Genomic DNA, 27,655 nt, shown 5'->3' on the forward strand with positions numbered 1-27,655 from the left:
TCATATTTCATCCCCCCACCCCCATCCTCTGACCCAGAACCCTATTGTAGAAATCTAGAACGTGACCATCTTAACCTTCACACTACACTGTGGGATGTTCCTCATGCCTATATCTTGTTATACTAACAGCAAGCGGACCAGTACCCCCAGTCCGGAGAGCAGGGAAAGCGTCAGGTGTGGGCTGGAGTTGCACAGGTTGCCGTAACAGCATGTCGTGTTGTAGTTTATAAACTTTGTTGGACTCTGTTCTTGCAGGGTCCGGTTGCATTCACTGTTTAGGATACAGCCTGTCATGCTATAAACCATGTTGGTGCCTGAAAGAGAGAGAGAAGGTGGTGAAAAAGAAACCCAGAAGAGAATCAGAATGTCGTTTTGTGTTTCATTTAAACGTTTTCATTACGCACTACACCCACAAGAGATAGGCAGCTTACAATTTAAAAACACAATTCAGTAAAATGCAAACAATTAGAAACTTCAAGAACCTACCCTGAACACAATCACCCACAGCTCTCAGCTTAATATGATGTACCGCGGGATACACGCAGGTGCCCTGCAGTAACTGCCAAATTAGCATACGCTAATCCGGGCACTAATGCATTTTTGGTCTTTTTTTTTTTTGCAGGGGGTGTGTCAGGGGATGGAAAAATGAGCGTATCACATCTCCGCACGCTAACTAGTTAGCGCAGGATTACCTCATGATTCTTTACCGTCTGCAAAGTGGGTGGCGCTATATGGTCATGTGGTACTTTTTTTTTTTTAATGAAAAAAAGTCCAAAGAGAAACTGGAAGGTCAGATACAATTGTACTTAAAACTCAATCTGGGTTCATCTCACGCCTTTTTGAATTCTGTCACTCTTTTATCTCTACCACCTCTCTCGGAAGGACATTCCAGGCATTGACCACCCTCTCCATGAAAAAGAATTTCTTGATATTACTCCTACGTCTACCAGCCTGCAACCTCAATTCATGTCCTCTAGTTTTACCATTTCCCCTTCTCTAGAAGAGATTTGTTCCTATATTAATACCTTTCAAGTATTTAAATGTCTATATCATATCTGTATCAAGCTGCAAAGGACTCAAATACAAATCAACTTATGCATCCAGCTTCTCCTACATAAGCACACAACTATGGAAGGCATTACCTAACGCCGTGAAAACAACGTATGACCACCTAAACTTCCGGAAATTACTAAAAACCAACCTGTTCCAAAAGGCATACCCCACCAACCCAACTTAAATGCTTGAACAACTGCAACACAACGAAGCCAAAGCTAGTACTGGACATAAATTAACTCTTCCCCTTTACGATTCCCTAATGCGTCTGTCACACATGAACTTTATTCTACCACTACATCACTTTGTATTTGTTCATACCGGAATTGGCGATCGCCTTTACGGTACCATGTAAGCCACATTGGGTAGGAAAATGTGGGATACAAATGTAACAAATAAGAGTGTCATTCACAGTGCCTTGAAAAGCCGCCCTGTACATACCTTGGCTGGCGGTGGTCCCCAACCCCCGCCAGCTGAAGCCTTCATCCAGCGCTGGTCTCTGGCACCACCACATTGCCTACCCTGCTCTTTGCTCTCTCTCCCCCTCACATCTGGCATGCTCGTTTAAATGAAATTGAGCGTGCGCACATGCTCAGTTTTACTAAAACAAGCGTGTCGGACCGTGAGGGGAAGAGAAAGCAGAGCAGGTAATGCGGCGGCACAGGAGACCAGTGCTGGACGAAGGCTTCAGCTGGCGGGGGTTGGGGACCCCCCAGCCAAACCAGGGGCCCAGAGCAAATTTGGGGGGCCCAGACCCCCGTGGCCCCCCTGTAGCTACGCCACTCTCGTGGCGTACCAAGGGGGGCGGTGGGTACGGTCCGCCCCGGGTACATGCCGCTGAGGTGGTGCCGTGCGTCTGTCGGCAACGCTCGTTCCCTGCTCTCTCTGCCCCGGAACAGCTTTCTTCCTGTTCCGGGGCAGAGGGAGCAGGGAATGAGTGAAGCCGACAGGCACGCGGCACCTCTCCAGCAGGTAAAAATGCACCCGGGGGGGGGGGGGTCGTTTCGCTGGGGGTGGAGGGGTCGCGCTGCACCCGGGGGGGGGGGGGGGGGCGCATCGCGCGATCCACCCCGGGTGTCAGCCACTCTAGGAACGCCACTGCACTGAGTTCAAAGAGACGCTGTTTGAATTAAGCTGCGGCTTTGCTTATTTTTACCTCTGATCATCCTCAGAGCGGTACAATTGTATCTGACACCTGAGGCTGTGTAAGGGCTCTTCTGGTGCCTAGTAAAGAACACTTTTGGCCACAACCCCCGTTGGAAGTTCTTGTGTTATCCTCTAGGTCTTGAGTTTCCTTCAAATTTTTTTTAATGGCTACACGCATGACAAACAATCAAACGAGCCGGAAACACAAATACAGAAAAATCACAATTTGTTAGTGTGTTTCCAAAAAGACTAACTACGACCCACTCTGACTGCACACAAACCAGTGTCCGGCAAGTTTACACAAAAAGTGAGAAAAAAAAAGACCTCAGTAGTCAAACCCATGCTCCAGTCCTTACAAACGCATAGAGCTAGGGAATACAACCATCACAGGTAAAAAAACCAAAACAAAACAACAACAAAAAAACACTCCACAAAAATGCAAAAACAGGCAGAGTGAAATGCTGTCACCTAAACAGGAAAAAAACAAAGGACTGCAGGCAAAAATACTTCATTCCTACAGTTAATTTATCAAATCGTATCTTATCTTCGTGTCACCAGAATTCCAACAATCGTTTCGCTGTGGCCCATCAGTCTGCACCTGACAGGGATTCCCTGTCACGCATAGTTGCCTGCATCAGGGGAAATATTCCTGTTCCAAGGTCTCTACTACAGCACTTCTGCCTGGTTTTGCATTTTTGTGGAGTTTTGTTTTGTTTTTTTTGACCTGTGATGGTTGTATTCCCTCAGTCAACATTAGTGTACGGCCATTAATACACGAAAATACAAAAGGCTGTTTTTAAGGCCTGCAGTAACAATGACCCCCAGGGCCTCTTTTACAAAACCTCGCTACCGATTCCCTGTGCTGCAAATGACAGGAAGCCCATTCAATTCCTATGGGTTTCCTCTCATTTGCCGCGAGGGAATCGCTAGCGTGGCTTTGTAAAAGAAGCCCTTAGTGAGTGGGAAATGCTTAAGGCCACTTTTTACCACAAAGTAGTGTTTTCAGAGCACAATGACCTTGAAGAAATATACGACCTTAAAGAAGTGATGAAATAGAAGGCCTGCTTTATAACTGCCCCCCCCCCTCCCCACAATTTATAGAATTTCCCTTTGGGGCACTTTTACTAAGCTGCGGTAAATGGGGCCCTGTGCTAGTGGTGGGAGCCATTTCTGTCATGCGCTGATGCCCTTTTTACCGCAGCGGGTAAAAAGGCCAAAAAATAAATGGCCATGTGAAAGATTCCACTTACTGCGTGGCCATGCGGGGGGGGGGGGGGGGGGGGGGGGAGGGGAGGGGGAGAGCCTATACTGAATCTTCCTTACTTCCTTTAATACACTTTTTAAAACATCTTTTAACAATTTCTACATGTCTCAGAGTGTCTACTGAGTTGGTTACTAATCTTGTTTGTGGAATATAAGGCAGAACACTAAAGCCTTTCTGCTTGTACAGGCTTTGGCTTAATTTTGTGGTTTCTCTTTTGTTATTTTCTTTATTTTTGGATATTTCTTTGTTTGTTTCATGTGATTGTTAATGATCATTTATTGTGATCTGATTTATTGTGATTATGTTTCTTGAAATTGTATAATAAATAAAATTGACTTTGCCTCTAACTCATACCAAACCAGCCCTCTGTGGGCACATTCTACGTGTTACCCCAAATCCACAAACCTGGAAACCCTGGCAGACCAATCATATCGGGTATTGGCACACTCACGGAGGAAATATCTGGACTTATAGAGGGGTTCTGAAACCTCTTGTGCACAAGACAAACAGCTTCATTCAACAGACAACACAGACTTTCTGAATAAATTGAAAAATATCAAGCAATTACCACCGGGTACCCTTCTGCTCACAATGGATGTAGAATCACTATACAGCAACATTCCCCATACAGATAAACTTCCCGAGCCTGTACGTCTAGCCCCGTCTTTGGCCGTTTTCAAGTCCAGGCTAAAAGCCTACCTCTTTGACACTGCTTTTTGACTCCTAGCCTCTACTCACTTGCCCTGTACCCCACCTCTTTAATTCCCTTACCTCTTAGTTGTTCTGTCTGTTTACCTGTCTTATTTAGATTGTGAGCTCTTTGAGCAGGGACTGTCTTTTTGTGTATGGTGTACAGCGCTGCGTATGCCTTGTAGCGCTATAGAAGTGATAAGTAGTAGTAGTAGGATGGCATAGCTGTATGTGAAAAACTCCTAAAAACATCCGCGCTGGACCATCAATACTCACCAGAAACTATTACAAAATTAATCAAATTTATTCTAACTCACAATTATTTCCGCTTCAACAATGATATCTACCTACAAATCATGGGCACTGCGATGGCCACCAGGGCATCACCCCAGTATGCCAACCTCTTCATGGCTGAACTGGAAGAGACATTTCTGAATACATACCAGACCAAACCCCTAAAATACTACCGGTATATTGATGACATTTTTATGATTGGACTGAGGGGAAGAAACTGTAAAACAATTTTACAGTTCTTTTAATACATACTGTACCATCCTACAATCAGATTCAAAATTGACTACTCCCCAGAAAAAGTCAATTTTTTGGACACCACAGTTTAAATCGGCAATGGCTACATACAAACATCCATATATAGGAAACCCACATACAAATGCAGCTACCTCCACAACTCCAGCTTCCACCCTTCACATGCGAAAAAAATCCATTATCCACAGCCAAGCCACAAGATAACACCGTATCTGCTCTGACCCAGGGGACAGAGACAGGCACCTCAAAATCCTGACTGCATCCTTCGAACAGAAAGGATACAACCTCAAAATAATCTCCAAGAATGTTGCTTCCTCCCAAAACACCCAGGGAAAATCTGCTACAGTACAAAGAAAAGAAAGCTTATAATGACATACAACCCAGAACTGGAAAAACTGAGGAAAATCATAAGAGATCTGCAGCCACTACTCCAGCAGGATGAATTACTGAAAGAGATATTCCCATCCCCACCAGTGTGGCCTTCCCACAGCCACCCAATTTAAAACACAAGCTACTGAGAAGCAAGCTCTCAACAGAGACCCAAAAAGAAGAGAATGGCACACATCCTTGCAATATATCCAGCTGCAAACTGTGCCAAAACATTTCACAGGACCCCAGATCATTGACAAAGGAAAAATATTCAACATAAAGGACTCCTTCACATGCTCATCTTTCAATGTAGTATATGTCATCCTGTAAAAAATGTGATGACAGGTGCTATATTGGAGAAACAAGCCAAATGCTAAAGAAGATTTAATTTACATAGACATCATATGAAAATGCCAGTGCCAATCAGGATGTTACCTCTGTGGGACAGCACTTCACAAACCCAGAACACTGTACTAATGATTTTATATTGAGAATACTTAAAGGAAACTTTAAAACAATACAGGAACGCAAGACCTTTCAAATCAAAATGATTAAATATTTTGACACCCACCAGACAGGACTTAACAAAGATCTGGGTTTTCTAGCCCATTATAAACCATGAAATGTCACTGCTTTGTCACCCTCTGATCACCATGCATATCTCCCTGTCCCCCACCCTCTCAGTCATAAGTCACAAGTATTGCCATACTGGGAAAGACCAAAGGTCCATCAAGCCCAGAATCCTGTTTCCAACAGTGGCCAATCCAGCTCACAAATACCTGGCAAGATCCCAAAAAAGTACAAAACATTTTATACTGCTTATCCCAGAAATAGTGGATTTTCCCTAAATCCATTTAATAATGGTCTATGGGCTGGTCCTTTAGAAAGCCGTCCAAACCTTTTTTAAACTCCGCTACGCTAACCGCCTTTACTGCATTCTCTGGCAACAAATTCCAGAGTTTAATCACACGTTGAGTGAAGAAACATTTTCTCTGATTCGTTTTAAATTTACTACACTGTAGCTTCATTGCATACCCCCTAGTCCTAGTTTTTTGGAAAGTGTAAACAGACGCTTCACATCTACCTGTTCAACTCCACTCATTATTTTATAGACCTCTATCATATCTCCCCTCAGCCGCCTTTTCTCCAAGCTGAAGAGCCCTAGCCACTTTAGCCTTTCCTCATAGGGAAGTCATCCCATCTCCTTAATAATTTTCATCGCCCTTCTCTGCACCTTTTCTAATTCCACTATATCTTTTTTGAGATGCGGCGACCAGAATTGAACACAATATTCGAGGTGAGGTCTCACCATGAAGCGATACAAAGGCATTATAACATCCTCATTTTTGTTTTCCATTCCTTTCCTAATAATACCTTTCTATTTGCTTTCTTAGCCGCAGCAGCACACTGAGCAGAAGGTTTCAACATATCATCTACAACCACACCTAGATCCCTTTCTTGGTCGGTGACTCCTAACGTGGAACCTTGCATGACGTAGCTATAATTTGTGTTCCTCTTTCCCACATGCATCAGTTTGCACTTGCTCACATTAAACGTCATCTGCCATTTAGATGCCCAGTCTCCCAGTCTCTTAAGGTCCTCTCGTAATTTTTCATAATCCTCCTGCGATTTAATGACTTTGAATAACTTTGTGTCATCAGCAAATTTAGTTACCTCACTAGTTACTCCCATCTCTAGGTCATTTATAAATATGTTAAAAAGCAACGGTTCCAGCACAGACCCCTGGGGAACCCCACTAACTACCCTTCTCCATTGAGAATAATGACCATTTAACCCTACTCTCTGTTTTCTATCTTTTAACCAGTTTTTAATCCACAATAGAACACTACCTCCTATCCCATGACTCTCCAATTTCCTCTGGAGTCTTTCATGAGGTACTTTGTCAAACGCCTTCTGAAAATCCAGATATACAATATCAACTTGCTCCCCTTTATCCACATGTTTGTACACCCTTTCAAAGAATGTAGTAGATTGGTGAGGCAAGATTTCCCTTCAATAAATCCATGTTGACTTTGTCTCATTAATCCATGCTTTTGAATATGCTCTGTAATTTTGTTCTTAATAATAGTCTCTACCATTTTGCCCGGCACCGACGTCAGACTCACCGGTCTATAATTTCCTGGATCTCCTCTGGAACCTTTTTTAAAAATCGGTGTTACATTGGCCACCCTCCAATCTTCCGGTACCATGCTCTCAGCCCTCTCTGTTTCTCACCTAGCCCACCCCTCCCTCATCTTTCAGACTGTCACTGAAATACTTTGATGTTTCACTTATATATGCTGTTACTTATCAAAATGTGCTTATTTCTGACCTGACGAAGAAGGGCTACCTTCAAAAGCTAATAAAAAAATGTATTTAGTTAGTCCAATTAAAAAGGTATCATCTTATTTTCTTTTCTATGTTTTATTTATTCTATTTCTGTTGACTGGCTTTAGAAGTGGACTAACACGGCTACCACATCTCTCTAACCAGGAAACTGGCATATAAATAGTTTTGAATAAATAAATATATTATACTGCAGAGTGGCAATGGGGTGGAAAGCTGCAGATGTGTTAACTAGGGAAGCTAATCTTTTTAAATGACTGGGTAGTTCCTGCCAAAGGAATTCTAGTATTCATCTCTCCAGCTAAGTGTTTGTGGTAGCACAGAACATAATTTCTGTTTAAGATGTTCTTTTTTCAGAGCACAATCTAATGGGAAGATGGGTGGACTCAATTTACATCTAGTTTTTGTTTCACATAACTGAATAGATGAGTAGTAAGAAGGATGATCTGTGTAGCTGTCCCCCTCCTACAGCCTTGTTATATGTGTGCCTTGTATATACATACCTATAGAGACTTTGGTGGTACCACAGAAATTATCACTCCTGAGGCAACTGATCACAGGACTGATGGTATGCATGCAATAAGAGTTGAATCTGAATTTGCATTGGTAACAGTCAAGGTTCTGAGATTGTGTTTGACCTGCAAAGAAAAATAAAACATGTCAAGAGGCACACAAATCTATCAGTGAATAGGAGAAAAAGAAAAGCATGTAAAGTTTCAGCCTTCCTCCACCAGCTCTGATGAGTGTGACAGTGTCAGAACACAGATTAAACTTTACAATCCATTTCCCCTCAGCAGTATCTGAGAGAACAAGTACACCAATAAAAAGGAGAAGATACAACACACATGTTTCAGTGGCAGAAAAGAGGGCAGTAAGGAGGGTGAAATGACAGGTCCTTAAATCATATTAGTCACTGGGTCTCTTAATACATGGTCACTCAGCTGGAAATTTTATAAGGAGCCATGCAGATTTAGAAGGTATATATGCACATAAATGCCAAATATTCTAGTCATTTATTTGCATATATGAACACACTATATATGTAAATAATGGGGTTAATATTAAAAAAGGGTTTAACCAGGTGTCATGAAATGTCTAACACCTACCTGGGAGTTAACCCTACGGCCTCTTAAAGGGTCTGTCCTAGCACTGCTCAGGCCTGCCTGCACCTGGGCATGTGCTCTACACTGGCATACCCTTCCCCCCACCGCACTAGGTTATGCTTGCCTCTGGGCGAGTCTCCTACCCGCAACTTACAGTAATTCCCCGTTGGTTTCTAAGGACACTAGGGCCACACTTCTAGGGGTCCCACAGTTCCTAGAAAGCACCCACAGACCAAGTACACAAACACCATGATTCTTAGTCAGTCCAGGACAACAGAGCTAATAAACTATTTATGGTTTATTATCAGAAAAATAGAACAGTGTATGGTGAAGAAATTGGTGGAAATAGCGAACAATAACAGGTACATTAAACAGGAATCAACCTAAAAATAACTAAACACTTATTTACTACCTGAGTAGTTCCTGGAGAGTTCAGGAAAATATAACTGCTCACAGGTTTGAACAGGGCCTCAGTAAAGAGATCTTTTCTCTCTCTACTCCCTATCTGAGACTGAGCATTTTCAGCAACTTTTGGCTGTTTTTTAAACTGCAGACAATAATTAACAGTGAGAGGTTTGTGGCCAGTGGCACAGCAGGATACTTTCCCTCAGGATTTAAACTGGAAAGAAACTGTCATGTCTGCAACAGCTTTAAAAGCAGGAAACAGACACCACCTGCTGGCCAAACAAGAGAAACGCACATCATAAAAATTATATTATTATTATGTGTAGCATTTGTATCCCACATTTTCCCACCGATTTGCAGGCTCAATGTGGCTTACATTTGCCGTAATGGTGGTTGCCATTTCCGGGTAGCAGAGTACAAAAGTCATTGCATTAAGGTGCATACATACATGGTGAAGAAGAATACATTGTGATAGTGCATATTGATTCCTGCGTGATAGATAGGATTGTAACATATATTAGGTCATTGACTGTAGAGAAATCATATTCAACATAAGGGTTAAAGTGAAAGAGGTTAGTCAGTCAAGTGATAAGAGTTCGATTTTTCTAGTTCATGTGTAGTCTCATTATTTAGTATTGAGGATAAATATTATTGGCGTGCCTTCTTGAATAGATCAGTTTTCAGTAGCCTTCGGAAGATAGTTAAATCTTGCGTTGTTTTTATGGCCTTTGGTAATGCGTTCCATAGTTGCGTGCAAATGTAGGAGAAACTGGTTGCGTATGTGGATTTATATTTTAATCCTTTGCAGTTGGGGTAGTGCATATAATTTACAAGCAGGACAATCCCCTGTTTCGCCACACCAGGCAAGAGAGGCTTCTGCCCGGTTAAACCCCGCTGAGCTAGCCGGCTGGTAATATTCAGCGGTACTTAACCAGGCAGTGAATATCTCTGCTAACTGGCCATCCCCTAACCCTAACTGGCTAGATTAGGGGCAGTCCAGAGGCAGAGCTTGGGCGGAGCTATTACTTAGCCAGATAGCAGTGATATTCAATCCACTAACCAGCTAAGCAAGTGCATAAATGTAAGATAGCGAAAAGCCTGTCCTAACTTTATGCACCAAGCTAACTGGGCACTGGTCTGAATATCAACATAGACATGGATATGGGGTGGAGCTTACATCCATAATTGTCTGACAACACACAGAAAAAAAAAAAAGTAAAAATACAATAGTCACAATTAATACCTTTTATTAAGATATGTATCATATGACAAAGAATAAAGTAGTTGCTCAAAGCATATACTAACCACAATCGCTCAACTGCAAAACACTATGCACAACTTTGTGCAAAAACACTCATAACCTTAATGTACCATAAATATTACACTGGGCAGACCCTAATAGACCAATATACCACCCATACGGAAAATGCAGACCGTCAACAATATGAAGCAAGGGATCATAATATCACAATTATCATGTAGAGCCACAAAACACTCTTTTAGGGTAGATAGTGTTCACAATTAGTTCCTTTTATTAACGACCATATGTAGATCCTTCAAGAGGTAGTGTGTCATGATTTAGGCTCTACACCCTTTCTGATGTTTTGGTGCCACCTCAGTAAGGCCAACACACAATCGCTCCAGTGCAAACACTATACACAAACTTGTGCAAAAACACACTCATAACCTTACCAAACCATAACAGCACTAATTCCAAGGACAGGACGAGCTACAACCTTATGCGTGGAAAGGCAGCACTGTAATTACACCGGGTTCTAAAACATCAGTACACAACCTAGTGAAACAAAAAAAAAAAAAAAAGGCTGCAAATACTACAAGCTAGTAGAATACTGCATCTTGATCACACATGAAAACACATGACACAACAGATATGAAGGCAAAATACTGAACTGGAAAGTTACCTCAAGAAATCAGACGCAGCATGCAGCAATACTAGAAAAATTGAAACTTACATGCAAAATATCACAGATGCACATTTGCAAAAGCTGACATATTCCAATTAATAAATTCTGAATAAAATACTTTTTTCTACCTTTGTTGTCTGATCATTTAGTTTTTCTGTTCGCTTTGGTCCCAGTGTCTTCTGTTTTATGCAGTGCCTTCATTCCATTTGATATTTTTCTCTCACCATGTCCACCATCCTCCTGTGTCGTTATGCGTCCTGTCTACCATCTGTAGCCCTGTCCCTATCCTTTCTCCAGTTTCAGCATCTGCCCTCAAAGTGTTCCGATCCAGCCCTTAAATTCAGCAATTTTCCCTCCATCCATATCCAGCAGTTCTCCTCACACCCCTCCATCCATGTCCAGTATTTCTTCTCTCTCCCTTCCCCTCCATCCATGTGCATCTCCTTCCTTTGTCTTTCCTTCCCTCCATTCCTGCCCAACATTTCTCGTCTCTTCCTTGCCCTCCACTCCATCTATGTCCAGATTTCTGCTCTCTTCCCTCCCCTCCATCCATGTGCATCTCCTTCCAGTCTTCTCTCCCCTCCATTCATCCATGTCCAGCAACTCTCCTCTCGCCCCTGCCCTCCCCTCCATCCATCCATCTATCCATGTCTAGCAACTCTCCTCTCTCCCCTGCCCTCTCCTCCATTCATATCTAGCAAATCTCCTCTCCCCTGCCCCCTCCATCCATCCAAATCCAGCAATTTTCCTCTCCCCTGCCCTCCCCCCTATGCCCAATGATTTCCCCTCTGCCCCTGTCCTCCCCCTCCATGTCCAGCGATTTCTCTCTCTCTTCCCTGCCCTCCACTCCATCTATGTCCAGATTTCTGCTCTCTTCCCTCCCCTCCATCCATGTGCATCTCCTTCCAGTCTTCCCTCCCCTGCCCTCCCCTCCATGTCCAGTGATTTCTCCTCTGCCCCTGTCCTCCCCTCCATGTCCAGCAAATCTCCTCTCTCCCCTGCCCTCCTCCATCCATCCATGTCCAGCAACTCTCCTCTCTCCTCTGCCCTCTCCTCCATCCATATCTAGCAAATCTCCTCTCCCCTGCCCTCCCCTCTATGTCCAGTTCTACCATCTATAATAATTTTAAGCTGTTTTAGTTTTAGTGATGTTCAATTTTTATTTCATAATATTTAAATCTAGATATGGGAAGCTTTCAAATAAATTAAAAAACTGTCAAATAAGTAAAAAGAAAGCAAAATCTTGTGTCCTCCACCTTTTATGGCACTGCCTAATGCTTATCCTCCCAGAACAGATTTAGACTTTTTACAGATGGCCCACGCATTTTTTTTAAATAATTTGACACAGCATGCGCCATGGAGTCCCTGGACCCTCTTACCTTACCACTACAGCCAAGCCAGCAGTCAAAAAAAGAAAGAAGAACACTCCCCCCCTCAATATCCAGCTTTGCCCATCTGCCTCTTCTCCCCCAAAATATCCAGCCTTGCTCCTCTGTCTGACTCCCCCCAAATATCCAGCCTCTATCTCTTCCCTCCCCATCATCCTCTCTCTTTCCTATCTCCAGCATTACCGTCCGTCTCTGTCTTTTTTTCCTTCCCCCAGCCACAAAAAGAAAAAGAAGCTGCCTTTCTGCGCTGCCTCTCCGATTCAGTGGACGTCGGTGGACAGACACTGTTTGCGGGGCCGTGGAGCGCACGTTGCTGACAGTTGTTCCGGTCCCACCCCCTATGATGCAGCATCCTATTCAGGCAGGATTCCAGGAAGCGACGTGCAGAGCTTTATGGCCAAGGAGGTTGTTTATGGCCCCACACACACTCTGTTTGTTGACAGCTGTTGAATCGGGAACAGAGGGGTGGACGAGCGAGCGGGCGGCCGGCCGGCCGGGGGGCAGTTCCATTTATATCTCATGTGTTTCTGCATGAAGCAGCACTCCAAAAGAGGAGGAAGGTTGCATTTGGGCTGGGGAGGCTTAGCCTCCCCAAGCCTCTTATACGGGGCGCCTATGCTAATAACTGCAAATTTATCTCATACATATTCATTGTTAGGGTTAACATACACATTGAGCCTGCAAAAGGTGGGAAAATGTGGGGTACAAATACAATAAATAAATACATCCTCTTTTAAGAGAACATATCCTCCTTTTGGATTTCTTCAGATATGTCCTCCAGGTTTTTTAAATTTTTAGGAAAATGTCCTCTCTTTCTTTTATGTGCCTATGACCAACACCTACCCACAAAATGAGAGAAACCATCTCTGGTCTATTAGTCAGTCTGGACACATGGGGGCGCTAGAGAGAGAAAGGCATTGCTGGTCTCCTCTCTGTTCCTGCTGAATCTGTTTAAGGAATTTAGCTTGTTGTGCCTCACAAACAGGGTTGCCAGATGGGCGGTTTTCCCGCCCAATTGGGCGGTTTTCCACAACCCGCCGTGGGAAACATTTGCCCGCGGCGGGTTGCGGTTTTTTGGGCTTGGTTTTTTTTGTCATGCGGGTTTTGGGCGGTTTTTCGGCCGGCGGGGGGTGGGGCTAACGGCGACAGAGGCGGGGTTTGGTGACGTATTGGGTGGGGCGAGGTGACGTATTGGGCGATGATGACGGGTCGGGGCTGATGACGGCAGGGGCGGGGGTGATGACGGAAGGGGTGGGGCTGATGATGGCGGGGGCGGGGGTGATGACGGAAGGGGCGGGAGTGATGACGTCGGGGGTGGGGTGTGTGCGGTTTTTGGGCGGTTTTTGGGCTGTTTTGGGTGGGAATTTTTTTTTTATATGGCAACACTGCTCACAACTTAAAGCATAGTCTTGCAAAAATCTTTCACATGTATCTCAGATGCCAGCCAGTTGTTGAGGGATATCCGCTCTTCTGATAAGTAGGCTTGGGCTCAGACTCACTCAAATTCACTCAGACTCACTCAATTCAAGTTTTTGAAAAGTAGATTACTATCTATTTCTGTACTATAACTCAGTCACTTTTAATGTGTGTTCATTAACTAAAAGCCGTTTGCACATTTGCTACAATCAAATATTTCTTTAGCAATCATTTTTATTTTTTGTGTCCTTTTTTATGTCTCCGCAAATATGGTAACCCTATTCATTGTGATAGTCCTAGGCATGCCTCCTCCAGGAGAGAGATCAGAAGCACTGCCTTACATTCTAATGCATCATCCTGTTTTCTCATCTTCCTTGCCCAGCAGGAAGTGCCCCAGGAAGCACCTAACCTCTCTCCTCTTCATTCCTGCTGCTGTTTCTCTCCCCCATAGCAGAAGGCAGAGACTGCCACACCTCATACTGCAAGACTAGCCTTTAAGAAGCAGGTTGAGATTTGTTCTCTTAACTGCCTGCTCCTGTTTTCAGCGAAAGGAGAGGGCAGGAGAGAAGTGGATAAGCTGGCTTGGCTCTGTTTCTATACATCCTGCTGTGGAGGGCTGGGGAAGAAGAGGAGTGGTGCAAGAGAAACAATACCCGGTCCACTGCAGCTCAGTGCAACACTGTCTACTCAGAGCTGCTACCCTGTGCAAGTGCATGGCTTGCATAAGTACATAAGTAACTAGTAACATAGTAGATGACGGCAGAAAAAACCTTCAAGGTCCATACAGTCTGCCCAACAAGATAAACTCATATGTGCTACTTTTTGTGTATACCTTACCTTGATTTGTATCTGCCATTTTCAGGGCACAGACCATAGAAGTCTGCCCACTAGCCCCGCCTCCCAACCACCAGCTCTGCCACCCATCTTGGCTAAGCTTCTGAGGATCCATTCCTTCTGAACAGGATTCCTTTATGTTTATCCCACGCATGTTTGAATTCCATTACAGTTTTCATCTCCACCATCTCCCGCAGGAGGGCATTCCAAGTATCCACCACTCTCTCCGTGAAAAAATACTTCCTGTACATAAGTATTGCCATACTGGGACAGACCAAAGGTCCCTCAAGCCCAGCATCCTGTTTCCAACAGTGGCCAATCCAGGTCACAAATACCTGGCTAGATCCCAGAAAAGCTCAATACATTTTATGCTGCTGCTTATCCCAGAAATAAGCAGTGGATTTTCCCAAGTCAATTTAATAATGGTCTAAGGACTTTTCCTTTAGGAAGCCATCCAGACCCTTTTTAAACCCCGCTAAGCTAACCGCCCTGGGGGGGTTACAGAATGTAGAGAGCTGCACGGGAATGGGGATTGCTGGAATCCCGCAGAACCCGCAGGATTCCTGTGGGTATAGAAAAGTTGCCACGGGATTTCCATGAGGATGGAAGAAAGTTGCCGTGAGATTCCCGCGGGAGTGTAGTCAAAAATCTCTGCAGACTCCAGAATGATGCTTGAAATGCACTGAGAGAGGCAATTGGAGCACCAGAATGAGGTTTGGAATGCCCAGAGAGGTAGCCGGAACACCAAACTGAGGCTTGGAACACTCATTGGTTGAATAGTAAATACCATCCAAAAAAACCATGGGAGTCTGTTGGGGTTGGGAGGAAACAGAGAGCTGTGAACAAGTAAATAATAGCGTCGAGTCCTGCAGGTACAGGTTGGGGGAGGAGATTAATTGTGAAGGACGGTGGGGATGGAATGGACCTTAATGGCTACGGGTGGGTATGGGTTACATTCTGTTGGGGATGGGTAAAATTTCTGCCTCCGTGCAACTCTCTAATGTTAAGCGGAGCTGGGGAAAGAAGGAAGAGGAGATGGGAAAAGACTGACACAGGGTGAGGAGAAAGAAGGCTTAGGAAAGGGTGATGGCATGAGGATAGGAAGAGGAGGAAAGGATTATTTATTGTTTAATTAAGACTTTTTATACCACTTTTCCAAACCAAGTGAAAGCAGTGCGGAGCAGAAAAGAACGTTGTAATTAACCAGGACAGAACACAAAAGCAAACAAATCATGCAAACCCAATAGCAAAAATACAAAGTACAAGTGCAGTGTACCAAGGGCCCCTTTTACTAAGCCATGTAAGGTTGTACGCACGCCTAACGCACGCCAAAATAGACTTACCGCCCGACTACCGTGTGCCTCTTGCGGTAATTTCATTTTTGGCGCGTGTCAGAATTTATTTTTATTTTCGGACGCGCGTAGCGGATGCACGCCAAGTAGCAACTGATGCGCGTAGGTCATTATTGCCCAAATTCTTTACCACTAGGTCTATGGCTGGCGGTAAGGTCTCAGACCCAAAATGGACGCATGGCAATTTTGATTTTGCCGCATGTCCATTTTCGGCAAAAATGTTTTAAAAAGTCATTTTTTTTGTAGGTGCGCTGAAAAATAATTCTGCGCGCACCCAAAACCCACGCGTACACTACCGCAGGCCACTGTGTACCACCTCTAAGTAAAAAAAAAAAGACAAGGAGAACTATTATTCTATCATAGCATATCGCTCCGAATGACACCAGCATTAATGCTCAAAAAATCAGAGCCCCTTTCCATATATCTCTTCTTTCTCCCAGTCCCATAACTGGCCAGCTGAGGATTTGCACTGTGCCTTCTACCCTGATTGATCAGAAGATGATGCCCTAGGATAGAGAATGACACAGGGACAGGAAAACGCGTTTAACTGCAGGGACAGGAATGGGGACGGGACAGTGCTTATTATTCATCCACAGAGTACAAAATCAGAACAGTGCTTCATAAAATCACAAGTGTTTGAGGCTTGTGTGGAGGAGTAGCCTAGAGGTTAGTGCAGTAGACTCTGATCCTGGGGAACTGGGCTCGATTCCCACTGCAGCTCCTTGTGACTCTGGGCAACTCAATTAATCCTCCATTGCCCCTGGTACAAAATAAGTACCTGTATATAATATGTAAATCGCTTTGAATATAGTTTGAAAAATCACAGAAAAGCAGTATATAAGTCCCATTCCCCCTTCCCTTTTGTAGATGAGGGAAGAGCCCGCTGGGACATGACGGGGACAGGGCCTGTGGAGGTGGGGGTGCGAATGGAGACAGAGCCCACTAGGTCAGAGTGGAGACTGGGACAGAGCTTTGGGGATGAGGATAGAGTCCACTGGGACACGGTGGGGACAGGGACAGGGCCTGTGGATACAGGGCGGGGATGGAGACAGAGTCAGCGGGGACAGAGTGGAGATTGGGACAGAGCTTGTGGGGATGGGGCAGGGATGGGGACAGAGTCGGTGGGGACAGGACAAGCTTTGTCCCTGTGTCATTCTGTACTCTAGGGACCTTGGAGATGTGTCTAGGGAAGATGAGGGCATTTATGGGATGTGAGTAGTTGCAGAGGGACTTGGGGGGACATATATAGCGGGAGATGATATGGAAGATGTGTATGGAAAGGGGGATCTCTGGAGATTGAGATGGATTATGGATCCTGATTTTGGGGGAGCTCTAGGGGGGGATGGATTATGTGATGGGGGTGGGGAGTTAGTTTTGTAGAAGGAGAAAAGCAGAAATGAGGCAAGAGGCAAGGCAGGGCAGGTGGCAATATTTCTTTTTGGAAAAAAGTGGGCAATCCTAGGCATTTATTTTTATTCTGGGAGCAAAGTGCGATACTCATTCAGGACACCACCAAGAAACTAAGTGGCAGCTAATTATCAGGGTGTGCTCTTCAAACAGAAACCCATAGACCTGACAACATCTTTAATTACTGTTCAAGTTTTTTTTTTTTTTTTTTGCTTCCCACGCTGGTTGCTGGATGTTTTTGTTTTTATGAAGAAAATAACCAGAAGGTTATCAGGAGCAGGCGGAGTGGGGCAATGAAGGATTCTGGCTGCCCCATCCCCCCCTGCCTACCTCCGCTGACTATTCTGTCTTCCCCCTCCCCCACCATGGAGTCTTCCCCTGGACCTGTTGACTTGTCCTCTTCATCACCCTGAGACCTCCACCAAGGGCCAGTATAAGCGTAATGAGATCCTAGGTGACCCTTCAGTCATACACCTCCCCCCTCCCCCACTCAGTTAACTTCCAGGCCTCTAATCTGCCCCTCCAAGACATCATGTTTTTAAATGCTAAACTTTGTTGTATAACACACACTCATAAAAAAATGAGCAATTTGCAAAAGTCATTTACCTAGATTTATGGATTATCTGACAAATAACCACCCTTCCTGCAGGCAAAAGTATTCACTGATGGTTGAGTTTGTGTGGCTGTCAGTATCTATTTTTTTATTTTTATTTGACTGTAGCTGCCTTTTGCTGTCCCTCAGAAGCTGCTACCCTAGGCAACCGCCTAGCCTTGCAAAATGGTTGGCCTGGCCCTACATCCACCCCTGCTATAACACATTTGCTCAGCTCCTCAAATATACATGAAGTGATATTTGAACAATATCACTTCATGTATGTTTGAACAAGCAGGTGCTTGAACAATCCAGGGAATGTGAGCTACTGTGTGGCTCCGCCCCTTCCTTATGTATCAAATACAGTCAACCAGGGGTGTAGCTAGACAGCAGGTTTTGGGTGGGCCTAGACAAGAAGTGGGTGGGCACCAAGTGTTCTACCCCCTCCCCCACCAACTTAAAATATATCTCAGCTGGCGGAAAAACACTGCTCACCACCTTGGCAGCCTGCAGCAGGCATGCGCCAAAAACTGAGCATGCGCAGGTGCCAGCTTAGGAAGCTCAGACTGCTGAAGTGGAGAGCAATGTTTTCAGCACCATCAGGGGGAGGTCTTCAACTGGCAGAGCTTGGGATCCCCACCAGCTACCACTAAATGAGTGCTACTGTTAGGTGGGCCTGAGTCCTAAGTGGGTGGGCCCTGGCCCACCTGTAGCTACGCCACTGCAGTCAACCCTTGATTCGACAGACCCTGATTTAACGGATTTCGGATTTAACGGACAACTTGGCGGTGGCTATGTGTTTATTTCGACGACAGTGCTAACATTCATTATTCAACGGTCACAAGCCAAGATTTCAGAATTCAAGAAGCAACAGAATTCCAAAACAAAACAATTAAATATATTTATCTGTATGTACAGTATTTAGGCGGCAAAATCCGTGCGGATTCTATAACACCACACGTAACTTAATTAGCTTAACCACCTAAAGCTTCAAAACGGCCTACCCCAACGACCCCACGTAAACTCTTCACCCAGCAACACGGCATGATTATAATCGTACTGGACAACACGCAATCTTCATCCCTTCCAACCCTCCACTTATACCTCATATGATCACTATTCAACCTGTATTTGTTATCAACCGACTGAGCAAATGCCTTTGACGGTACTATGTAAGCCACATTGAGCCTGCAAATAGGTGGGAAAATGTGGGGCACAAATGCAACAAATAAATAAACAAATAAAAAGTATGTATTTCTTAATGCATGATATGTAATGCTCTCGCATGTAGCTAAATTTGTGGGGTTTAATATAAAACTGATTGTACTGAACTTTAAAATATATAAAATGTAATCATGTTTGGACATTTTGATTTAACGGAAAGCTGAAGAGCGCTTTTCCAAAACTCACTGAGTCCATTTTTGTCAGTTTTGAGCTATCCGTGGTGGCAGCTTTTGGACTCAGTGAGTTTTGCACAGAGTATTCAACACAAAGGGCCCTGTTTACTAGGCTGCGCTAGTGTTTTTAGTGCGTGCTAATGATTAGCACGTGCTAAACGCTGTCACCCATAGGAACATATGGGAGAGTCTAGCATTTAGCGTTCACTAAAAACGCTAGCGCACCTTAGTAAACAGGGCCCACAGTTATTAAAATAACATGGACTTGGTGAGTTTTGGCACAGGAATAAGCTACAGTAAACGAACCTTGCCTTGATGAATGAAATTAATTGCATAACTGAACATGACAAATAATGGACTATGAATTTTGGAAAAGTGCTCTTCAGTTGGATTGAACAGACACCCCCCCCCCCCCCCCCAATTAGTCTGTTAAATGGAGGGTTGACTGTATCAGCTCCTTGTGACTCTGGGCAAGTCACTCAACCCTCCATTGCCCATGTAAGCCGCATTGAGCCTGCCGTGAGTGGGAAAGCGCGGGGTACAAATGTAACAAAAAATAAATAAATAAAAATAAATCTAATGAACTTAAATGGTCCCTTCCCAGGACACTCACTGGTTTCACTGGCAATCTCTAAGGCTTCATGCAGAGCTCAGTCTGCCTCATAGTACTTGCAGCTCTGTCTCCCTGAGGCCCCGATGCTTGGAGGCAAACACAGGCAGTAAAGGCCTTTAGTGCCAGACAGGGTCGCTGAGAGACAGAGCCAGGCATGGGGCAGGGCTGTCGCTGCCTTCCCCCCCTCCACTTGGGCTGCCTCCCCCTTATCTTTCTATGTCTGCTCCTCCCTCAATCTGTCTCTCTTCTGCTCCTGTGTGCCGTTACCTGGGTTATTGCGTTAATGCAGTGGCGTTCCTAGGCTGGCTGACACCCAGGGCGGATCGCCGATGCGCCCCCCCCCCCGGGTGCAGCGCGCCCTCCCGTGAAATTACACCCCCCCTGGGTGCAGCACGACCCTCCCGACAAAATTACACCCCCCCCCGGGTGCAGTGCGACCCCCCCCCCCCCGGGCCCCGGGTGCATTTTTACCTGCTGGGGGGGGGGGGTGCTGCGCGCCTGTCGGCTCCGAGTCCGCTCGTTCCCTGCTGCTCCCTCTGCCCCGGAACAGGAAATAACCTGTTCCGTGCAGAGGGAGCAGCAGGGAGGGAATGAGCGGACTCGGCCAACAGGTGCGCGGCACCCCCCCAGCGGCGTGTACCCAGGGCAGACCGCCCCCACCACCCCTCCTTAACGCAGTTAACGCAGTCACCTGGGTCCCAACATTCAGGTTCAGGAGAGAGACAGACTGAGGGAGTAGAACCTTCTGCCTGTCTCCGGTAGCCTTGCCAGTGTCGGGCACCCCTTGGAAGCTGGACCTGGAGAATCTTGCCCCCCTGGTGTCAGACTAGTGCCTGCACTAATAAGCACAGAATGCTCAGAGGCTCTAGCGCAGGAAACGAGTGTGCCAAAGATGAATGCAAATAGCATGCTAATGTAGTCAAACAGATGTTAATGAGGTCATTTCCTATTGCCTCCCAATGCTCAGAGAACAGCGCATAAAATAAAGCCACCTTACCGCTGAAAAATAGCGCCAGCTGAGAACAGGCGTTAGGGTGTTTGAAGAGGGGATATCTCTCGATTCTTTCTTAAAAATCTGCTGTGTTTTCTTTACTTTGAAGCAGAACAAAGTTCGTGCAAGCCCCTAAGCGACAGTAGTGAGAAAGAAATGCGCGCGAGTCCGAGAAAAACCGAAAGCACACATCGACACTTGAAGACACTTCTTGCTGCTATAACATCTGTACCCACCGGGCGTGTATAGAGCCCTCCATTTCAAATCTTCACTCAGGCTTCTCTTTTGTGCTCACTTCATAGCTGCCAAGTTACCCAGTTCCAGGAGGCAGTGGCGTAGTTAGGTGGGGTGCCAGGGGAGTGGCCGCTCCCCCAAACAGAGTTCTGCCAGCACCGGCACCTATTTTTTTCTAATCATGTTGCATTGAAAATGTGCACCGGCGGAAGTCAGCTCTCGCGACGCTTTCGCTTCCTCCCCGCGCCGTCAAACTGGCTCCGCTTCTGCCAGGAGGGAACTTTTGGGCCAGCTCTGGATTTCAGGTAACCTCATCCTGATGCATTATGGGACCCGCAGGCCGCAGCACTGATTTCAATGGTTGGAATCAGTGATCACAGCTACCACACCGCTCTGAAGATGCAAGTTCAAAACCAGGACTGCTTAAAAAGTCTGTCCCTGGAACTAGATAACTTGGCAGGTTCTGCAGTAGGAGTGTCACCTCACCCTAGGTTCAAGGAACAGGCAAGTGCAGATTGTAATTCTGGTTTTCACGGGAAAATCCAGGTGACTTCATGGTTCATGCCTTTTCGGTTGACTTGGAGTGAGGTGGGAAGCTGATTCTGCAGGGCAGGTACTTCTCAGCCTTCTCCTGAAGGCACATCTATACTGCTGGGGTTTTCAGGATTTCTACAAGAGGGTGGAACTTTAGAAATGGCTCCTGGCTGCTTACATCACCTGTTCAGAGCTATCTGCTCATTTTCAGCAGCAACTTCACCGGTTTTTGCTGCTGAAAACGAACTGCAGTTAGCACCTAAGTGAAAACCGGCTATTTTGGGGGCTTTCCGGGGATGGAGTCAGCACTTGGTTGGTTAGGTGCCGATATTCAGAACTTAATAGGTCAAGTTTACTGCATAAATGGGACCGCATAAAATCAGTCCTATCTTTATGTGTTAACCCATAGCCGGTTAAGTGCTCAGTATCAGACTTAACCAGCTCTGCGTTGGAGAGCTGCAAGGGAATGGGGATTGCAGGAATCCCGTGGAACCCGTGCGATTCCCACAGGTATGGAAGGAGTTCCACGGGATTCCTGCAGGAATGGAAGGAGTTACCAATGGATTCCCACAGGAATGGAAGAAGTTGCTGTGGGATTCCTGCCAGAGTGCAGTGGTGTTCCGACCCTAGCTGACACCGGGGCGGACCGCCGATGCGCCCCCGGGTGCAGCGCACCCCCTCCCCCGGCAAAATGACACCTCTTCCCCCCCCCCCCGCTGAAATAACACCCCCCTGGGTGCACGCCGCTGGGGGGGTGCCACGGCGCGCGCCTGTTGTCCTGTCTCCGAGTTCGCAATTCGCATGTGTTCACTGCTCCCTCTGAGTCTGCCCCGGAACAGGAAGTAACCTGTTCCGGGGCAGACTCGGAGGGAGCAGTGAACACATGCGAATTGCGAACTCGGAGACAGGGCAACAGGCGCGCGCCGCGGCACCACCCCCCAGCGGCGTGCACCCGGGGCGGACCGCCCCCGCCGCCCCCCCTTGGTACACACTGCCAGAGTGTAGTCAAAAATCTCTGGTGACTTCAGAACAGTGTTGCCAGGTGGAAAATTTTTTTCCCACCCAATCCAGCACAAAACCCGCCCAAAACCCGCCCAAACTCAAACCCCGCCCCTGACCCCCCACCCCGCGTCATCACCCCGCCCCGCCGTCATTAACCCGCCCCCGCCGTCACCGGCCCCGCCTCTCACGTCATCGGCCCCGCCTCCCACGTCATCGGCCCCCGCCTCCTACGTCACTAACCACGCCCAAAAACGTCACTAACCCCGCCCCCCGCGGCCGAAAAAAGCCGCACAAAAAACCGCCCGGAAGCCCAAAAACAGCCCAAAAAACCGCAACCCGCCGCGGGCAAAAATTTCCCGCGGCGGGTCGCGGAAAACCGCCCAATTGGGCGGCAAAACCGCCCACCTGGCAACACTGCTTCAGAATGAGGCTTGGAATGCACTGAAAGAAGCAATTGGAGAACCAGAATGAGGCTGAGAATATACGGAGAGAGGCAGTTGGAGCTCCAAAATGAGGCTTGGAACACTCATTGGTTGAATAGTGAATACCATCCAAAAACCGCCAGAAGCTGTTGGGGTTGGGAGGAAACAGGGGGCTGTGAGGAAGTAAATAACAGCATGGACTCCTGCGGGTATGGGTGGGGATGGAGGAGATTAATTGTGGGAATGGGTGGGGATGGAATGGATTTTAGCGGGTATGGGTGGGAATGGGTTAGATTCCATTGGGCACTGGCAGAGATGGGTGAAATTTCTATCCCTGTGCAACTCTCTGCTCTGTGTTAGCGGGCTCTGTAAACTAGATATTGAATGCTGAAGTCCAGAGAGTGTCCGGCATTGAATATCTGGGAATAACACTGGCACTGGTCCGCAAAACACTGCCAGTGACTGAATATTGACCCTAGGGAATATGCATGAGGTTTAGTTACTTACAATGGGCCTGCAATATATGGAAATCCTTCTCATGCACATTCATAATGGCAAGTCTGAAAACTTGGCTTGTGAGGAGTGCCTGCAGGACAGTGGTGAGAAGCACTACACTAGGGTGTGAGAAATGTGAGGGAGGCTGAGCTGATTGATTCCGGACACACCTATACTGTAATGGGGCAGCATGTGAGCGTGAAAGAGTGAGTGTGTGTGTTTGTGCTTGTGTGTGTCTGTCTGTCTGTCTTTGCCTGTGTCTGTTTTCATGTGTGTGTGTGAAACTTGCACTGTTGCTATCTGTGTGTTTGTGTGTCTGTGTTCGTGTGTGTGTGCACATGTATCTGTGTGTTGTCATGTGTGTGTGTGTTGTATGTGTGTGTGCACATGTATTTCTGAGTGTGTTCATGTGTGTGTATGTGTGTGCATCTGCACATGTATTTCTGAGTGTTCATGTGTGTGTATGTGTGTGCATCTGCACATGTATTTCTGGTGTGTTCATGTGTGTGTGTGTGTATGTGTGTGCATCTGCACATGTATTTCTGTGTGTGTTCATGTGTGTGTGTATGTGTTCATGTGTGTGTTTGTGCATTTCTGTGTGTGTGTGTGCGCGTCTGCACATGTATTCTGTGTGTGTTCATGTGTGTGTGCATGTGTTCATGTGTGTGTGTATTTTTGTGTGTGTGTTTGTGTGTGTGTATGTGCACATGTATTTCTGTGTGTATTTGTGTGTGTGTATGTGTGCGCGTGTGCACATGCATTTCTGTGTGTTCATGTGTGTGTGTATCTATGTGTGTGTGAAACATGCACTATTGTGGTCTGTGTGTGTGTGTTTATCTGTGTCTCTGTTCATGTGTATGTGTGTGTGTGTGTGAAATTTGCACTGTTGCTGTCTGTATGTGCGTGGTGTTTCTGTGTCTGTGTCTGTGTCCATATGTTTGCATGTGTGTGTTTCTGAATCTTGCACTATTCCTGCCTGTGCACTGTGTGTTTGTTGTCCTTTGGTGAGACTGTGTGTGTGTGGGTGTGTGTGTGTGTGTGTGTGCGTGTGTGTGTACAGTGTCTATGTGAGTACCTGCCCCGTGAGGCAGATTTTAAAGTGTTATAACCTATTCACAGCTAAGAGAAAATATAAGAAAAGCCCTGCTGAGCTGGGCTAAGGTCCATGGAGCCCAGCATCCTGTCTCTGACAAGAATTGGCAGATACCAAAAAAGCAGATCTTTCCCATAGCCCATTTCTAATGACTTTCTCAAGTCTGTTCCTCCAGGAACATGTCCAATTCTCTTTTGAATCCTGCTATATTGGTCACTTTGTCCACACCCCCTGGCAACAGGTCCACAGCTTCATTATGTGCTGTGTAAAAAAAAACAACTTTGTACAATTTGTTTCCAATCTCCTGGCTGTTAGTTTCATGTCCTCTTGTTTTCCTTTTGGAAAGGTTAACCAGCTGTTCTCTAAGGAACAGTTCCACCCCACTCATGATTGTATACACTTCTATAATACCCCCTCTCAGTTGTCTTTTCTCCAAGCTGAGACCCCTCCTTCTTACCTAGATCGGCACAGAGCCAAGCTGATAACATGAGGACCAGCAGTAACTTCATCTTATGTTTCTGTTCTTCAGTTCTCTCTTTGGCTTTCCACCCTTGTCAATTTAGGTCTCTGTAGCAGAAAGACAGAAATCCTGAGTTGTATCAAGGTCAGGAGCTGGTGTGTGGCTCTTCCCACATGGACACAAGACTGCCGTGCCACTGCTGCCGCTGGACTAGGCGAATCAGGGAACCAAGGGGAACTTTTATATCCCTCCGGCAGGTCGGCAGGGGCTTTTGTCTCCCTGACCAAAAGTTTCAAGGTGGAGTAGGCATTCCTTCCCAGAGAAACCACATTAAGAGAGAAGTAAGCAAAGGTGAGCCACGGCACTTGAACGAGAGCCAGGTTTGGGGCTTGGGGGCTGGGGCTTGCCAAGGGGATGGAGCCTTATCAAAGGAGGAACTTTGTGTTTGTTTATGTGCCAGGGAAATTTTGAGGAACCGGCATGGTTCTGGGTTCCAAGATCGGGCAAGGCGTGGTCTTCTCTTGTGATAAATGGAAAATTCTTGGATAGGAGCTGTAATCCAATCTCTACTCTTGCCCCTCCTCCCCACTCACCCCCTGCAGCCCTTGCATAAGGAAGAAAGCTATAACCTTTCATCACAGGATCTGTCAACAGCAGACAAGGTTCATTAGACTCAACTAGTCTGCCTAATTTCATACCTGGTGCACTGTCATGCGGCCATGTTGGTCTTTGGCTACCCTTCCGTTCAGTAGTGCAATCCACTTAGATATGATCAGACAGGCCTGACTGGAGGTTGTTTTCGTTAGAGTGATTCTCAAATCATTTTGGAGAGAGGTGTGAATTTCAACAAAGGAGGACCCTGGAAGACATTTTCTCCCCAGCCCAACAAGGCCTCAAGGGCATGGGATGTATGATGGATAACCTTATTCCTTCCTTCTAAGACTCCGGCATCAGAAATTGGAGCACCTCAGGGTAATTAGACACGAAAGAGGCAATTCTACAACAGGGCACCTTCTTTGAGGCAACCCAATGCTGAGCGGCATCTGAGCGCCTGGATTCTGTTGTAGACCAGTGGCGTAAACCCACTTGACGCACTTAAATTTAGGTCAATGACAGGCACAGATGGGGTCATCTAAATGCGTCCTGCATCGGGCATAATTTATAATATTCTATAAGTTCCGTGCTTAAATTGGAGACAAACCCATGCCCCCCCCCCCCTTCATGCTCTGTCCAGGACTATGTCCCCTTGTAGCCATGCGCTATATCTTATATGATCTCTTATAGAATCTTTATTTTTATTTTATTTCAATACATTTGTCATACCGCCAGTGGTGTGGCCATGGGGGGGGGGGGGGGTCTTGGGCCCTCACAAGATTGAAGTGCTGTCTATTGCTTTGGCTGGTGGGGGTCCCCATGCCCTGCCAGCGGAAGCCCTCCTCCTCATAAGACCAGGTAGGTGGTGATTCTTTTCATGGGCCTTGACCGCACCGTCCCTGCGCATGCTTGGTTTCTGTGCATGTGGGGGGGGGGGGGGGGAGGCCCTCCCTCGCGCATGTTCAGTTTCACAAAAACCCAAACATGTGCAAAGGGGGGGAGGGGATGTTCGGTCGTTGCAGCGACGGCCCAGGTATACTGCCACAAACTGCTTGGCTTCATGAGGAGGAGGGGGTCTGCTGGCAAGGCTTGGGGACCCCTGCCAGCCAAATCAATAGACAGCGCCTCAATCTTGAGTGGGGAGCCAAGCCCAAATTGGGGAGGCCAAGGCCCCCCATGGCTACATCACTGTGGGTATGGGTGTGGAGGGGGTGGGACAAACTTTTGTGTCCCCCTCCCAAAATCTGAGGTCTGGACCTTTCATGCACGACATCAGAGCATTTTACATATTTTAAAATTCAAAACAGATTGACAAGAACAAGAGAAAACAATTGACAAAATAAAAACAAACGCAGGGAATGCACAGAACAACAATAAGCATCATTATAAAACATGAGTTATTACTGAGATCCAAAAGGGTGTGGCCTGTCCTGTGTTATTCACTACCATGCAATGGCGCACTCTATCTTATACAATCAACTGACAATTGTTCCAGGCAGCCTAAAATCACAATCCAGTTTGACATACATTGTAAATAAAAAGCAGCCAATTAAATCAACACTCAGCATCATAAATATGTTTAAAAAAAAAAAACAGGTCTTTAACCTAGCCTTAAATTTCTTATGAGAGGACGCTCAAAAAAGACATTCCATAACGGGCGTTCCGGGATCGGTGCCCTTTATAGAACGTGGGATTCGCCCTCGACTTTGGACGCAAGGAGTTACTCCAACTGAAACCAGGTGTAAATCCCGGCACGCAAGTCGAGTGCAGATCTGCCCGCATTTTAAGGGAACGCCGCCAGCCAACCAGGGGCCTCGAGCAAATTTAAGGGGGGGCCTAGGCCCCCGTGGCCCCACCTAGCTATGCCACTGCCTTTAAATAGTGCGGGAGTCCTCCAACCACATTCCTGGTGCTGCTTCAATTCATGTTTTCAATCGCTAGAGACAAGCAGGATCCCTGCAGTCCTGCAGAGCCTGCCTGTCCC

The 27,655-nt window shown here is 46.3% G+C and overlaps 1 protein-coding gene across 1 annotated transcript; it reads right to left on the minus strand.

Annotated features, from left to right (window-relative positions):
- LOC115466288 (protein Bouncer-like) lies at positions 1-25,368 on the minus strand. Its single transcript, XM_030197451.1, has 3 exons — positions 25,075-25,368; positions 7,918-8,052; positions 1-314 (listed from the first exon to the last, which is right to left on the minus strand). Exons 1-3 carry the CDS (start codon positions 25,124-25,126, stop codon positions 118-120), a joined length of 384 nt encoding a protein of 127 aa, XP_030053311.1. The 5' UTR covers positions 25,127-25,368; the 3' UTR covers positions 1-117.
- Between the last annotated feature and the right edge of the window lie 2,287 nt (positions 25,369-27,655).

Source organism: Microcaecilia unicolor, chromosome 3 (assembly GCF_901765095.1).
Source record: "Microcaecilia unicolor chromosome 3, aMicUni1.1, whole genome shotgun sequence".
Taxonomy (NCBI): domain Eukaryota; kingdom Metazoa; phylum Chordata; class Amphibia; order Gymnophiona; family Siphonopidae; genus Microcaecilia; species Microcaecilia unicolor.